The sequence below is a fragment of the Alosa alosa genome, chromosome 3 (genome assembly GCF_017589495.1).
Source record: "Alosa alosa isolate M-15738 ecotype Scorff River chromosome 3, AALO_Geno_1.1, whole genome shotgun sequence".
Classification (NCBI taxonomy): domain Eukaryota; kingdom Metazoa; phylum Chordata; class Actinopteri; order Clupeiformes; family Clupeidae; genus Alosa; species Alosa alosa.
In genome coordinates this window covers 34,163,525-34,179,100 of record NC_063191.1, presented here as the reverse complement: position 1 = coordinate 34,179,100, position 15,576 = coordinate 34,163,525, and the positions used below count along the sequence as shown (strand labels likewise).

General features: G+C 42.4%; 1 protein-coding gene across 12 annotated transcripts in view; it reads left to right on the top strand.

The window, feature by feature from the left end:
• Nucleotides 1–15,576, top strand: part of pcbp3 (poly(rC) binding protein 3) — a 54,304-nt gene that overhangs the window by 24,681 nt on the left and 14,047 nt on the right. For 11 of the 12 annotated variants that reach the window (XM_048238898.1, XM_048238901.1, XM_048238897.1 and 8 more), the window contains 3 exons: nt 14,688–14,848; nt 15,336–15,359; nt 15,475–15,507. In XM_048238898.1, the coding sequence (XP_048094855.1) occupies nt 14,774–14,848; nt 15,336–15,359; nt 15,475–15,507 (132 nt within the window). In that variant the 5' untranslated portion in view covers nt 14,688–14,773. Of the gene's footprint in view, nt 1–1,542; nt 1,619–14,687; nt 14,849–15,335; nt 15,360–15,474; nt 15,508–15,576 lie in introns of those variants that run through there. The other variant, XM_048238899.1, reaches the window with a different exon arrangement.

The window sequence follows — 15,576 nt, the reverse complement described above, 5'->3', positions numbered from 1 at the left end:
CTCTTTGGTCCCATTCTGCCCACTCTCTTCCATCTTTGGTCCTTGTGTGTCTCTGCCACTGGATTCCCCCCTCTCCTTCTCTCCATCTCTCACTGGTAAGACTGATTAAAGCCTGACAGCCTTTAGTTTTTAGTCAGTAGTTTGTCATGTATATCTAAGCAAGTTTTACTGTGTTGGTCTTTATTTTGTGGGTGAAGTTATGTATGCTGTAATTATATCATGGGGGGAAAGAGGAGGATCTTAGTTGTGCCACTGGGCCTTTGGTATTTAAAACTACACTTTTCGAGGTTTGTAGAGCTATACTTCTGTGTGAAACTGATTGAAGATGCGTAGCTGCATGTGGTGCACGTTATCACTGACCTCGATTCTGACTGCATGCACATATGTGTTTACTGCCTGATTTAATCGGATGTGAATTCAGTGCTCCATTTATGTTGCCAGCCCAGAAGCTCTGCTAAGCTACAATGCATTGCAGTTTCCTTATGATGCAGTCTATATGTTGTACTTGATGAAGTAATCCTCATGTAAGCACCTTGTAATACTTTCAATTCAGACAGAGACTTTTGAGAAGCCCAATGAAATGTTACAGATGTTGGGAGAATGGAGAAAGAATCTCCCAGGGAGATTTCCTTGGCAGTTGAAAACAAGGCACCCTTCATGTCTCTGTCTTTGAAGATTGTATCTGGCAAAGCTTTCCACTCAACACAGTTGTGGTTTAGCAACTGTGGCTCTGTAACTGTAACTGTAGATTAATTCTCATTTTGCTGTCTGTCCGTGGATTAGGCCTTGGGTTTATAATCTCATTCGTGTCCGTGGACCCCCCAGTAATTCTGAATGCTGCCAGATTAGAGCTGGATGGCAGAGAGACAGTCACGAGACTGATGAAAGTCACCCAGCTGCCCCCACTTCTATTCTCCCCACCCTGACCCCCAAACACAACCAAAACAAAGCCCTGATTTGTTAAATCAACCCTGCCCCCCACCTCCCCTTAAAATTCGCTTTGTGTCGGTATGTTGGAGAAGGACAAAAGGACGGTTGGATGCATTGTGCCCGAGATACAGATGATGCTCGCAGGGTAAAAGTCATGTGAGGACACACTTGAGGTGTGGTAGACTGCTGGAGTGTTGGACTCTGAGGGTGAGACGCGAAGAGAGTGACCACAACGGGCTTGGGTGGGCATGGCCATTGACAGTAGACGCCTTATGCTGACGTGTCACAAGTTTGAAAGGGTCAGATGGCCACATTCATAGGGTGCCTCACGTTGTCATGCCCAAGGGGGGTGTGGGATCTACATGTCGAGGGGGGGCGATCTTTCCTGGTAAATAAACACCGGCTGTCCCTGAGATGATGGCGGCGTTAGCCTCTCGCAGCAGAAAGACGATTCGCCGCAGCGAAATTTGTTCGGAGGGGATTGTCAATGCTGCGTATTCCGCGAGATGTCACGTGTTTGGGTGCCTTGCCCACATGACGGCACATCAGACCAATGGGAGGCGAGTGCCATGTCTGGGCTGACTGCAAGAGAAGCCGAGAAGTACATTTTTCTCGCAGCCTTTTTCAAAAATTTCAATCTTTTTTCAAACGTCCATAGAGGTGGCCATTTGTTTGAAGCTGGACAAAGGTAAACATAATTTTATTGCCGTTTTTAAAGCTCTCTTGTGATAGTGTTTGTGATTGCTGTTGTGATCAGTTCCTGATCTCTAGATGTCATATTAAGAATGCAGAGGTTGCCCGCAATGAGGGGAGTGCCTGTGCCATATGGAGATTTTTATGAATGATCTCCAAGTTGAGAAGATCACCTCATCCAAGTCTGCACTACCCATCTATCGATACTGTTGAGTGCATGTCATTTCCATTCACTTTTAGATTGAGATTGAGCTAGAATTGAACTGCTTTACATTTTACTGTCTAATAATCCAAAACTCTTATAGCACCATTTTTTCAAACAAAATACAGATAATTGATCTGCTTTGTGTTAAATGTCCACTTTTACATAGTTATTTTGTTCATTGCACTTGAACTTGTGGTGTCATAGCATTTCTGAGGATTATCTCAGCTTCAGAGTATTTTTTGGTTACATGTTGTTATGTTTTGAAAGATATTTACATTGGGTGCTATCGCAAGTAATTTTGTGAATTGGTTGTCAGTGTCAGTTGTGATTTAAACCTTGATAACCATGTTAGACATGAAGGATGGAACAGCCCTTGGATCGCTGTTGCTACAGAAGTACACTGTGCTCTGCACAGTCGTTACTACAATTATCGTCATGGCTTTATTGTCTATCACCAACGATCGAATTGGGAAGCAAAGCGAACAGTCCAATAGCAGCCACAGGGATTTAATGATACAGTAGTTCTCCATTAATGAAATACTAACATTAGTTTAGATAATCAGTGCTACATTGTATATTAATGGTTAACACATATAAATTACATCTGAAGTATTAGGTGCATTAATGATTTTACATAGACTTCAGAGGATTCAGTGATTTGCCAATGGCATTTAGGCTAACAAGATCAAAGGATCAATGGGGATTTCAGTCCATTACGTATAGTGGGAGTGTCATGGCTATACAGATTTTTGTAGCCATTCCATTGACGTAAATGTGCTCATCAACGTTGAGGAGACGTGTTACCATGGTTGTGGTGTAACGTGATCTAATAGTGGCCTCAGTGAGAGGACCAGAGGTGGGGATGTATGTTCAGGGCATGCTTCATACCAGCAGCGCCTGTGCCGTCTAGTTTATCATGGCGGTGGAAGGTCTGCGAGTCTCTCATCAAGCCAAACTATGCTGGCACTACACTACATTCGCACTACACTACCAGACGACAACCAGAGGTGTCTCTGTTCAGCACTGAAGCTCGTCCTGATGTGGGCCTCATCCGGCCCTGGGCTGGCGACAGAGACAGGGTGGAGCGGATGACAGTGGCTAGCTCAGTTCGCTCGCTCACTCCCCTGCGTTTGCCGGGGCTGGTGTTTCCCCTTTCCCCCCACTCGTCTCCGGGCGATGGTGGCGCACATGAAGAGCGAGTGACTGGGCCTCAGTGATTGTAATTTGGGCTGAGATCTCGGCGCGGGCGACTGATCGAGGCTGACAGTTTTCGGGGCGGCTGTCAGGCCACGAAGGGGAGGGAGCAAGGGAGGGAGCCCTGCAGACACGCGCGCCGAAACAAAAGGCTCCTCTGGTGCTGTTCACATCTGAGTGTCCGTTCGTTCGTTCGCTCGCCCGCTCACTCTCTCGCTTGCTCCTGCCCCTCCTCCCTCGCTCTCTCTCCTTTCTTCCCTCGCCACCCACCCGCCCCCTCACCACCCCGGCAGGGCCTTGGCGCATGCCGCATGCCCACGGGCGCCTCGTGTGTCACACACATCACAGACCACAGCAAATCACACAGGACTTCTTACAGTAGTCATAACGCCATGGAACGCCACGCATTGTACTTAGAGGTCCCACACATTAGAGACACTGCCTGGGAGTTTTGTGTTGCGTCTCTCCTTTATTGTTATAGTGGAGAGGCATGAAAATACAGACACTCTAAAAGGCATGAAAAAATGAACAAGCCTTCTGCATGAGTGGCTCTTCTGCAGTGTCACACTTTGTTGTGTTGAATTTTGTCATGTTGTTGCATTTTGTCATGTTGTGTCATGCTGTGATTCGTTGTGTATACATGGTGATATCTCTGAGTGCAGGGCCTCTTTCATCAGACATCAGGACTGATGACAGCTGTGTGCCTGACAGGCTGAGTGGGAAGGTAAAAATTGTGCAAGACCAAAGTCCCAGATGATGGAAAGTGAATCCCTGTCACCTTGAACATAAAACTATTTTTGAAGGTGTTCAAGGCTTCATCTGAGGGGTTTAAGGTCAGGTTTTAGGACAGGCTTTATTTTCCCCTCATATCAACATTGAACTCTACTTTTTTGTCTGTAAAATACCAATAGCTTTATCAAAATATCCATGACTGTACCAACAATGAAATTATGCATAGTCTTACCATTCATGCTAGGTCATTTGTCATGGCTGTTTGGAACAGCTAGATGTTTTTCATATCTTATTTTTTTTTTCTCTTTTTTTGGGGGATGGTGTTGTTGTCGTCAAGCCAGAGGGGGGTCCTGTCAACATCTTAATTGCACTCCGTATGTGCTAATCAGGATGGCTGTTGTTCCACCAGTCTGCACCTTCAGCTTGTTAAAATTAATCTAAGAGCACTAGCTCATGTTCTCCGCCTCCAGGTTTAAAACCACATTATCATCTCCATGCTGAGGGAGCCTTTGTAGCTGCAAGTCCTCGACGGATTTATCAGATTTACTTTTGTGGCATAACTAGACTATTTTTTTCTTTCTTTTTTTTCTGAGGTCTTGGATTTCGGTTGCGGTTCTTAAGTGAGCTTTAGTGAGTTTTGCAACAAGTCAGAACCTATTCACATCAGATTCTATGGGAGAAGTGAAAGAGTGACTTTTGTTTTGCCCCCCTGTATGTTGGGCGAGAGAGGGTGAGACATGAGACTAGTGTAATTGTGAGAGGGGATTTTACGAGAGGCGCTTTCATCTGTCAAACTTAATTTCCAAAGCTCCCCCAGTGCTAGCCTACGACACATTGACACAGCAGTCAGATGTGATGATGCAACAAAGTCAATGCATCTCGTACAGCATTTCCTCTCGTATGGTGATTTGTAAACATATTCTAAATACTAATTTAATAACTGTCACAGAAAAATTATCACCACACCTCTTCCATCCACATATCTTATTATAATTGATGTGATACACACTAATATTACCTTGATGTTACAGATCTAATCCAATAGCATCCATAGCTACCAGGGCAAGCCTTAGTCTCTGTTTTGTTCTATGATTCTTCTATGAATATTGTCAGTATATCAATGGTATGGGAATCTCGGAAATACCACGTATTAAAATCAAATAATTTCTAATTGTATTACAAATGTAGAGAGACTGGGAAGACAAAACACTTTCTTCTCATAGAGCAATTGCTGGCCTAGTGCAGAAACTACAGCACTGGTACTCATTCAATATTTTATTCATTTTGATTCATATTTCATAAATGTGAAGCTGAAGTGGTGCTTAGTGCATCAAAGCAGAGAAGTTAGCTCCTGTCTTCTTGCCCACTCTTCCCCCACACCTTGCTTTGCTTAAGGGTGGCACACTGACATTAGTGAATAGGCTTTTTTGTCTCTGAGGTTCCTATGATTAATTCATAGGTATTCACTGTTGTGTCTATGCACCCCAAGGCTCCTACTCACACAGAGTGTTTACAGATAGATTGTATATTAAAATATATATATATACACTCGTATTTGCCTGTAAGGATTAGGCCAGACCCAGAGACACATAGACCCTGATTATATCCAGTTTTATATTTCTCTCCCTTCATTAGTTTTTCTATAGCTCTTCTGCTTTACTAGCTGTGAAGTGGAGTATGCAGCGTTGTCCTCAGTGACCGATTCCACTCTGAGGAAACTTGATGAGGGCTGATGAGGAATCTAATCATGCCGTTTGTATGTAGAGATTTGCAGTCAATTCTACCTTATTGGTTCTAAATTTAGGTGGAAGGATTCAAACCCATTCAGTCTCCTTGTTTGTTATGTTGTTGTCACTAATGTAATGTGAGGGAGAACTGTCATGTGAGGGAGAACTGTCATGTGAGGGACAACTGTCATGTGAGGGACAACTGTCATGTGAGGGAGAACTGTCATTTATTTTGCCAGATACCTGCAACTGCAATGAAAATGAATGATGGTTTCAATATATAAGACTTTGGTAATCACTACAAGTTAGAATTACCTCACTAATTCCATTACCATTATTACCATTACTCTAATAATTCTAATAATCTCATAAATCGTGTAACATTTTAATATCAAATTGAATATATTTATTGTTGTATGCTTAGAGAAAAATGGAACAGAGAGCCTTTAAATAAATTATATTTTTTCACCCTTGAAATGAGGTGAAGAGGGACATATCTGTCACTTCACCACCATTAGGCAATGCTGCTGTGGCCCTTCCTCCCTGGGTGCCCTGTCCTGGAGGTGACAGACGGCTGCGCCGCTGGGCAAGGTCAGGCCGCAAAACGCGGCACTCACGTTGACACAGACCCGAGCCCACAGACACTGTCCCCTCCCTCGTCCATGAAAAGATTCAGTGCATCCCGGAGTCCTCTCTTTGCATTACAAAGCAGTATCTGTGTGTGCACTTTATAACAATGGCTGCAAAAAAAGAGTTCTGTGGATTTGAGGGTGTAGGAGGAGGTTGTTGATTTTTGGGGTGGTTTTATCTCCTGGACCTGGCAAAGGACTAATTGCTTGTTTTGTGGGCAGTGTATACCCCATTATATTCTCTTGGATGACTTTGCACTGCTGTGAACTGGGCACTTATTCTGGAATACATTCGGTGGGTTGTTGAAGATGGCTCCCACTTTCAATTTCATCATATTTTAGACCGCAAATCTCTTTTTATTAAATGCCACTCTTTACAAGGGCTAGAGATAGTGTCATCGGCAATTCATTGTTTTGCCATTGCTTGCAGTGACAGAAAATACTCAGTGATGTATAATCCATGGCAGTTCCAAATTATTCAGCCAGAGAGGCTTGGTTGAGAGGGCGGGTTGCTCAAGTGAAGCAGGCTACAGACTCAGCTGATGGATATGGAATTGAAGCAGGACTGTGCTGTGAAAAACTGTCTGAATTATGAGTCAGACAGAGCTGAATATCCTTGTTTGGGTGTCATCTGACTGGAGGTAATGATGTACACTCACACACACACACACACACATGCACACACCCACAGACCCACACACACACACGTACACAGAATCTATTTGGGGGAATTAACAATTTTGCACTAAAGCAGACCTTTAGAGGGCATGTTTCAGAAGATAAGCTGAGTAAAAATGGCGTAGGAATTGCCAGCCTTATTTCTCTATAAACCACATGTTGCTTCCCCCTGCCCTCAACCCTTACTCAGCCCACGTAATAGAGTTTTCATCTGGTCATTCTCTTGTTCTTTTTGTCAGTGAACTGTTGGTGTGCCAATGACTGTGGTAAAAAAGGCTTGTTCCTCCAGGCTGTAATTTGCCTTGAAATCTTGTATGAGCCGCGGTGTCTCCAATGAACACTGTCGCCTCTCGTTATGCTCTGGCCCCCGATCCACTGACAGCACTAGTGATGTGTTTAATACGATAAATCATGGCGGCTCTCCCTGCCTGGGCCCCTCTGCCAAGGCCCCTGGAGCCCAAGCCGGGGACGTTCTCCCAGGGAGGGACCTTGTCCCGTCCTCACCAGGTTCCACACTCATGGTCACCTGGATGCCTCACATGTCAGATGAACTGAAGGGTTTTGTAGAACTTGGGGTGATTTTCACTGGACACCGTTGATATGTACTGTAGTTGTTATGGTCATTGGTTATATGATAGGATATGATATAACAAGCTACAACTTCAATGTCAGTTTTTACTGATTTTTTTTTGTTTTTGTAAAGCACATAAAGGTTAAAGAAATGGTCACGCCAAATTAATGTTATGCAATCTGTCTTTGACGGAGTGCGATTTAAATCAAATGTATGTATCATTTTTCTGCCCTTTAATCCAAAATATGAACTGATAGAACTCTATCTTGAAACTTGAGTGCCTGAGTATAGCATACAGTGTTGTTGTGTTGTGTGGCTTTAAGAATTACTATTCATTTATCTTTCATTTTCTCAGCAAAACATCTATAATTTCATCTCAGTGTGCTATTTGGGTAACTGATGACATATTTTCCTAAATAGTACAGAAATTCGATCTCTGTGATCAGCCTTTGTCTTTCAAAGTTTGCTGATGCAGTAGCTCATATACATTTGATGGCATTTGATTACATAAAGTTAAAATGTAAGTGGAGAATTGGTAAACAGAATTTAAATGCACACACTTTAGACAAAAGCAAAAGGAAAATGCTGATTAAAGGAAAGCTCCTTTGAGACGCCAAGGGCATTTGAAATCACAGCAATGGCATCATTCTACGTTTTACGTGGTCAACATAGATAACGTCCTGGTGTGTGATACATCTCTCACATTGATTAAAAAATACAAGCATGAATATGTGTAAATTAAAAGTATGCATAAATATGGTTGTGCCAAATATTCACATGTACATAAATATGTCATGTTTTTAGGAGCTGTCACTTATAATATTTCATATATGATGTACATTACTGTTATAATCAGATGAAAACTATTGCCATACAACCAAGCTTTGCTTGATATTGTTTAATTTACAGGCTCATTAACCCAATTCACTTGAATCTCTCTCATTTGATCTCTCTAGTGCGTGTTGTATGTTCTAGTGTGGTAGAAACCAGAGAGAGAAGCACAAGTGGAGGGGAGTGGAGAAAAGAGCATTTTGGGTGCAGTGCTTGACCAAGCGTAAAGCGTGATTAATTCAGTAGCTACCATACAGGAAGGGGCCAGCAGCTCTTCAGTGGTGGAGGAGCTTGACCCACTTTCTATAACACATGGCACATGAAACACCCCTCCTAACCCTCTATTGCATGAATTATCACCTATACTTTGAAAAAATGTTTTAAAGTACTTTTCTTACTTAAAATGAATCAAATAAAGGAAATTTTTAAAAAAAGTAAAAACAATTTTTTTTTAAGGGGTAGTTGGTAATTTGTTGCCATATGGCAACAATGAGCAATCGTGGAAAATGCTGTCAAATCCAATTTTTCTTTAAAAATGTATTTTTATTTCATTACAAATCTTTTAGAAATTAACTAAATTAAGCTTGCATTAGTTATGCTCTAATACATCTAGTTATAAACCTAACATAATACAAATTCAACTGTATTTTGGGCAATAAAGTGATAATGTCATGGTAATATTGTCATAGTGTAGTCCGCCTTGGAAAATAAATAGCCTTCCTGTAGGGACATAAAGTAATTGTTTTGATCAAAATCAATGTTTATTTTAAATAATATCATTTAGATGACTTTATTTCATTTAGATGACTTTCATTTTCCAAATTCATAGGGTCATATTGCAGTCAGAGGACATATTCAACTGTAGTGAGACCACATAGTCACAGAGCCCTGCCCCTCAGAAAGTGTGCCAATCCATGCCATACACACAGAGAGACATAGGTATCCTTCACATATCCCCCTGACCGTCTTTCCCTACCCTGTAAAGCCATGCCTCATCCATATTTGGGGTCACACACACAAGGGTCAACCTAACATAGGGGTCTCCGGTGTGGGTCATACTACAGGCTCACACTGGGAATGCGTTGGATGGCTCCACAGCAAGCCAGCCCACTTCTTACATCATTTATAGTGAGAGGAGAGAAGGGTCACCCCATTTATAGTGAGAGGCGAGAAGGGTCACCCCATTTGCCCTTGAACTTTGGGCCTCTGGAGTGTTAAAGCTGTAGCTAAAGAGACAGGATGGGTGACTGCAGCCTCTATCTGCTATACATGTTTTTCTCCTCATTGCTGGATTATAGCTAATCCTGACAGTTCTTTGGTGGAAGAGCCAACAATGTGCTTTTATCTTTCCCTCATTCCATAGATAATTTGCAAATTGGTAAACATTTACAATATCCTAAAAGACTCCAAAATGTCTGAAATTACAAATAAAAGTGTAAATAATGTTTTTTTTACTTCAAAATATTGTCAAAAGTTGTATATATTCCTAGAGTATCCTATGGGGTATACTACGATTCTCGATTAGTGGGTTAGCGAGGTATGTTGCGCTCAAAGTCAGGGTATGCTGTGACACGAAATTGGATCTGTTTTAGTGTCACTATATCACCATGGTATCTTATGCTAATCTCAATAATATCTAATGTCAACCAAACCTGAGGGGTATTTCACAAAACCTAGATAAGGGATTAAGCTGGGATTTTTAGGTTATCCTGGATGAATTTAGCCTTGACTTGGTTTCACAAAAGAGATGGCACATAAGTTACCATGGGGATTTATTCTCTGCACCTAGGCTAACAGCCAAGCTAAGTTAATTCTAATGGTAATTAAGTGGTCTTATTGGTTCAGCTAGCTGTCATTCACATCAGACCTCCGTGCTAATTTTAAGGAGCTGTATTCCATTTATAAACTATTTGCTAAATGTATTTGCTCGCAAAACAAAACTGATTGTCTGCCTACTACCATATGGTTATTATTTTAATTGTGATAGCCTTATAATTATTAACATAGGCCTAGGTACTCATTGTTTGCTTATTTTATTGATAGACGTTTGATGAAGGGGCAAGTTTTCGAAGGTATTTTCAACTATAATATTAAGGTATATCATACTATGTGCATCTTTGCAGTGGCAAGCGCTTTCTTAATGATGTTGCGTGCCGAGACAAGGAAGCACTCACACGTGGGTGCATACGTAAATTTGCATTCAGTTGGTCTACCACGCCTACTTCTGCTGTTTTACAGAAATAGCCATGATTCCCCATTCCAAAAAGGATAACTTTACTTCATTGTTAGTCTATATCAAAAGCGGTTGTTCACTTTGTGTGAATGACGCTATTTTCCGCGTCTTTTTTATTCCAACCGTGGGCACTTTGGAGCAGAAACGAGAACGCGCACACATCCTGAATTACTTACACCTGGCTTGACATAGTCGCTCCTACTCATCCTGGATTGGCATGAGTGAAACGAGTTGAGCTAGGATGACCAGACAACGCTATGTCAAACCTCGCTTATCACTTATCTTGAATGTCTTAATTCTGCCTTTGTGAAATACCCCTCTGGTCGGGAGGAGGTTATGTGCTAAATTATAGCTCAAATCGTGTAATCTACCGCATACTGACCAATCAATTGTCTTAAAAACAAAGTTCTCACGTGTAGGATTCTGTCATATGTCTTACAGGTGGAGCTCCGCCTCTAACATTTTGGATCTCGAATGCGCTTTAATAGTGCTGTGCGTGCAAATATCACACTATGGACGTGCATACCATACAACAACTGATGACAATTGATTTATTTGATGTTATAGGTTAGGCTAGACACAAAAAAACACCGCAGTGTAGATTAAGATATCGCTCATGAATGCGGAAGTAATTGTTTTTAAATAGAGGCGGTCTTGTGCGTCTCCACGTTACACGATTGGCCAAAATCATCCCAACACCGAGAACCGAGAACGCGCACAGATCTGAGCTGAAAGCCTAGTTTGACAAATATATCACATAACTGCAATCGTAGTATCACTTAACGTATACCCCTGAGTCAAGGCTTTGTCAAGCCTCGATATGTCTACATAGCCTAGATATGTCTAACGTGCTTCGTAGTATACCCCACCAGTGTCACGGTTGCAAGGGCTTGACCCACACGCAGGTCAAAGTACGGCAAGGCAATCTTAAGAGTTACAAGAATCTTTATTCCCAACTAAACAAACCTTGTGTAACACAATACACATTGACTAATAACCGACTAAGACTCAGGGGAGACAGAGGGTTTAAATACACAGGGGTAACAGGGCACAGGTGGACAATGAACAAGGTAAAACAAGAGACAGGTGGAAACCATAATTAACAGACTAACGCGGATCAGGTGAGGGGCGGAGACACGGGCACAGGGAACAGAAACACATGGCAAAACAAACAAACACATGGAACAGGACACAGGAAGTAAACAAGAGGAGCAGACATGAAGGAAAACACTAAACAGGGAAAACAAAACACGACAGGACCCTTACACCTAGTGCAATGCAATCCTATTGTAATCCTATGATACCATTCATTTGAATGGACACAAAAAGGTCCGTATTTGCATACTGTTGCCATATGGCAACAATTATATTTTGCCAATTTACAAAAAACTCATTATATATAAACTTGTTTTAATGATACATTGTTCATGTTTACATAGTCCAGATAGTGTTTTAATTTTTTTTTTTCAAATAAATTATGCATAAATTCTGAATTTTGACCATCCACAGGTAGCGGACAGGTAGTGGTGGTCACAGAGGTACCTCTCTGTAGAAATAGGAAGTACTAACAATATATCCTCATCATGTGACCTAACAATTATTTTTTTATACCAAAACTAAAATCCCCTTTTACACATATGAATAGTAAAATATAGGTTTTCTGCCAATTAGAAACACTAAGATAAATTAATCGTTGCCATATGGCAACAACATGCAATATGACCAGGAAGATATCATATTTGCATAAAATTCTTTTTTTAGAGAGAGAGAGAGAGAGAGAGAGAGAGCGAGAGAGAGAGAGAACCCCCCTACTCGAGCCCTCCACAAAAAAAAGAGCACACCAATTTACCCTGAGTGTTTATTCATCCTGTGTTCGACCTGAAGCACCCTGCTGCCCAGCTCTCTTCTTTGGTGTTCTCTTTGGTGGTGTGAGTGGGGGGAAAAGGGAAGAGGCTGGTTCAAAGCAAAACATGGCTCTTGAGAGAGAAGAGAGAGAGAGAGAGAGAGAGAGAGTGCGGTAGAGCATTTGTTCAGATGTATTGTATTTGCTCAGATGATTCTGATCATCAGCCTACAGATGGAGTGCTAAGATGTCCACTGCACAATCTCCTTTTCAGTGCCTTTTCTCTCGTGTTCACTCATGTGGAGGTGATTCAGAAAAGCGATAATGCAAAGATATTGCCAGATAACCCTCTTGAAAACTGCCATGTTTGTACTTGAAGTGCACTGCATCACACATCTGTGAAGCATTTACTGTAAAAAAAAGAAATAAAATTGTAAATACAGTTGTATGCTGCAAGAGTCATCCTGCACATGGCTTTCAAACCACTTCCTCATTTTTCAGCCATTTTAGGTTACACGCCAAATTAATCTGATTCGTTTTCACACCAGGTTAGGTTGGAGCTCTTTTGTAGAGGTGTGCATAGGTGTGTATGTGTATGCATGTGTATGTGTGTAGGTACGTGTGTGTGTGTTTTTGTACAGTAGGTGTGTGTGTGTGTGTGCGTGCGTCTGAAAGTGCATTAAGGGAGAATGTGCGATTAGCTGTGCCATTAGAGACTGCATTGGGCTGTCTGGCTGCTGAGAGAGAGAGAGAGAGAGAGAGAGAGTCAGTGAGCAGGATAAACTGGGTTTAATCAGTCCTGCAGCAGGCAGGGAATAACTCATCCCTCCGCACTGACACTGCATTGTATTTCATGTTGCATGAGAGAGAATGCAGAGTGCACAGGAGGGGCAGTCTGAGAGAGCTAGATGGAGGAAAAAATAGAGGGATCTTTTAACCAAGTGACTCAGAGATCAGTGCCTTCCGAATGTAATATGCACGTCGTATTGGTTAAAGTGGGCTACATTTTACCCCCGATTCTACTGACTCAGTGAGCATCTTTTGTGTGTGTGTGTGAGGGAGAGTGAATAGTCTTTTGTAGGCAGCTGAGACAGCATCCTTGAGGTTGTGAGGAAAATGCTGCGGAAAAGCCCCCTTTTGACACAATAATTTGTGAAGTCCGTTTCATGTTTGTGCACTTAGGCGGCATGTAAGATTTCTGCCAGGTCACTGCCTTCTGAAGATGGAAAGGCTCTGTGATCTGATCTGAGGCCTCTGTACGTTTATTTCTGTCCTCCTGCAGTGTGTGTGCTGGTGTGTGTGTTTGTGTAGACGGTCTTAACATGGATTAACAATTTAATGCAATCTGGCCACCACCATAAGAGATTGAGGGGCAGCTGTAGATGTTGTCCACTTTGTGACATTCATACAACCTCTCCACCCCATGGACCATCACAGATATGTAATGCATACTGGTTCCATATAAGCTGGTACATGTCGTATACACACACATGTGGATACAAGCGTGCAAACACACACACACACACAGGGAAGTACATGTGAGTGTATGCGGATGTGCACAAATACAGACACACACACACACACACACACACACACACACACACACGCACACACACAGACAACCATACACAGACAGGCTTATGGACCTTTTTCCAGTCTCGATATCTCGCCTCCCCAGTGCTCGTCTCTCCCCACCCTGTGGTCTGAGATGTGGGGGCCCTAATGTAGGCTTAAGCTGAGTACTCCCATCTCTCCATCTCTGCTCCCCACCACTGTGGCAAGGAGCACACTCACACTGGCCTGATCCCGCACCACAACCAGACACAAAGAAATGGGGTCAGAGAGAGAATGGTCTTACCCTTGATTAACATATAGAATTTTTTTTTTTCCTGGCACACGTTCAATTGTCAAGGTTTCTGTCCTAAACAATCCAGGTTTATTGCTGTGTTGCAGTACATTTGCCATGACAGAATCAGCGGAGGCTCAATCCAATGGGCTGTGAAATATGATTAGTGGAATTTTGTGATGCTGAGCTGATTCATTTGTTGTAGTTCTAGATCATTTGTTTATACACTGAGTCTTATTTTTTCTCCTCTCTCGAAGAGGGATTGTCACATTTTATGATGTTGATGGTTATGCGTGGTATGTGTACACATTATTAGAGGAAAATGCAGTGCAATCTGCAGTTCATCACTTAAACTGAATAATTAAAACGTGGAGATTGATGTTCATATTCCTGCAGGTTCATTTCAGCAAGCTTTTTGAAGATTGTGGGAAGTCTTCCCCCTAGTGTTCAACTCTGTGCAACATTAAAAAAAAAACTCCATGTCATATCCCCATGTTAAAACCTCTGCAGTTATCATGCCTTACCTCAGCAAAGCTCAACAGTGTGCATGGTTCTCTCCTGTCTCTCCTATGCAGGTTGGCTGCCATACCATCACTCTCTTCCTTTTCCCGGGGACTTCCTGTCACGTGACCACACTCCTGCCTCGCCTCCACTCCCCAGCATGGAACCCAACAAAGTTCAGTCCGAGGGAGGCCTGAATGTGACCCTGACCATCCGCCTCCTCATGCACGGCAAGGTAACCAACCAACCGACACCCGACCAACCAACCAACCACAGAGCACAGGTGGAGCAGGGCAGTGGAGAGCCAGCGCCAAAAAAAGATTGAAAGAAAAAACGAGAGAGAAAAGAGAGAGAGAGAGGGAGAGAATGAACAGGGCTTATTGTGAGTCATTCTCCCCAGACGTGACGTGATGGCTAGAGAGTCTGTGACTCATCAAGATGAGGGAGTATGCCATCTCCTATTGCTAATCAAACGTGGACATGCTACGCTGTCATCGGTAGCAGATATACTGTCTGTCAGAGACCTCAGTACCTCCTGAACAACTAGATTTTTTGGCCATGATTTATGTCTTGGGTTTGCAAACATATCTGATTCAGTGATGAGCCGTGACAGGAATTGAATAAGCGTAAAATGTGGTTCAATGCCTCTACCTCCCTCTCTAACTCAATCTTACTCTCTTTTTCTTTGTCTCTCACACTCCTTCTCTCTCTCTCTCTTTTAGGAGGTTGGAAGCATCATAGGGAAGGTATGTGGATTTACTGTGTATAACACCTCACTTATTTACACATCCACCATTATTTGCTGAAAGTATGTTATTTACTGTATTTTTAACACTCGACTTCATCTGGTACTTTTAACAGAAAGGGGAAACGGTAAAGAAAATGCGTGAAGAGGTGTGTGTGTCGTGCGTCTCCACCACCCGCTCGTCAAAGAGAACCCAGTCTTGTTGTTGTTGTTGTTGT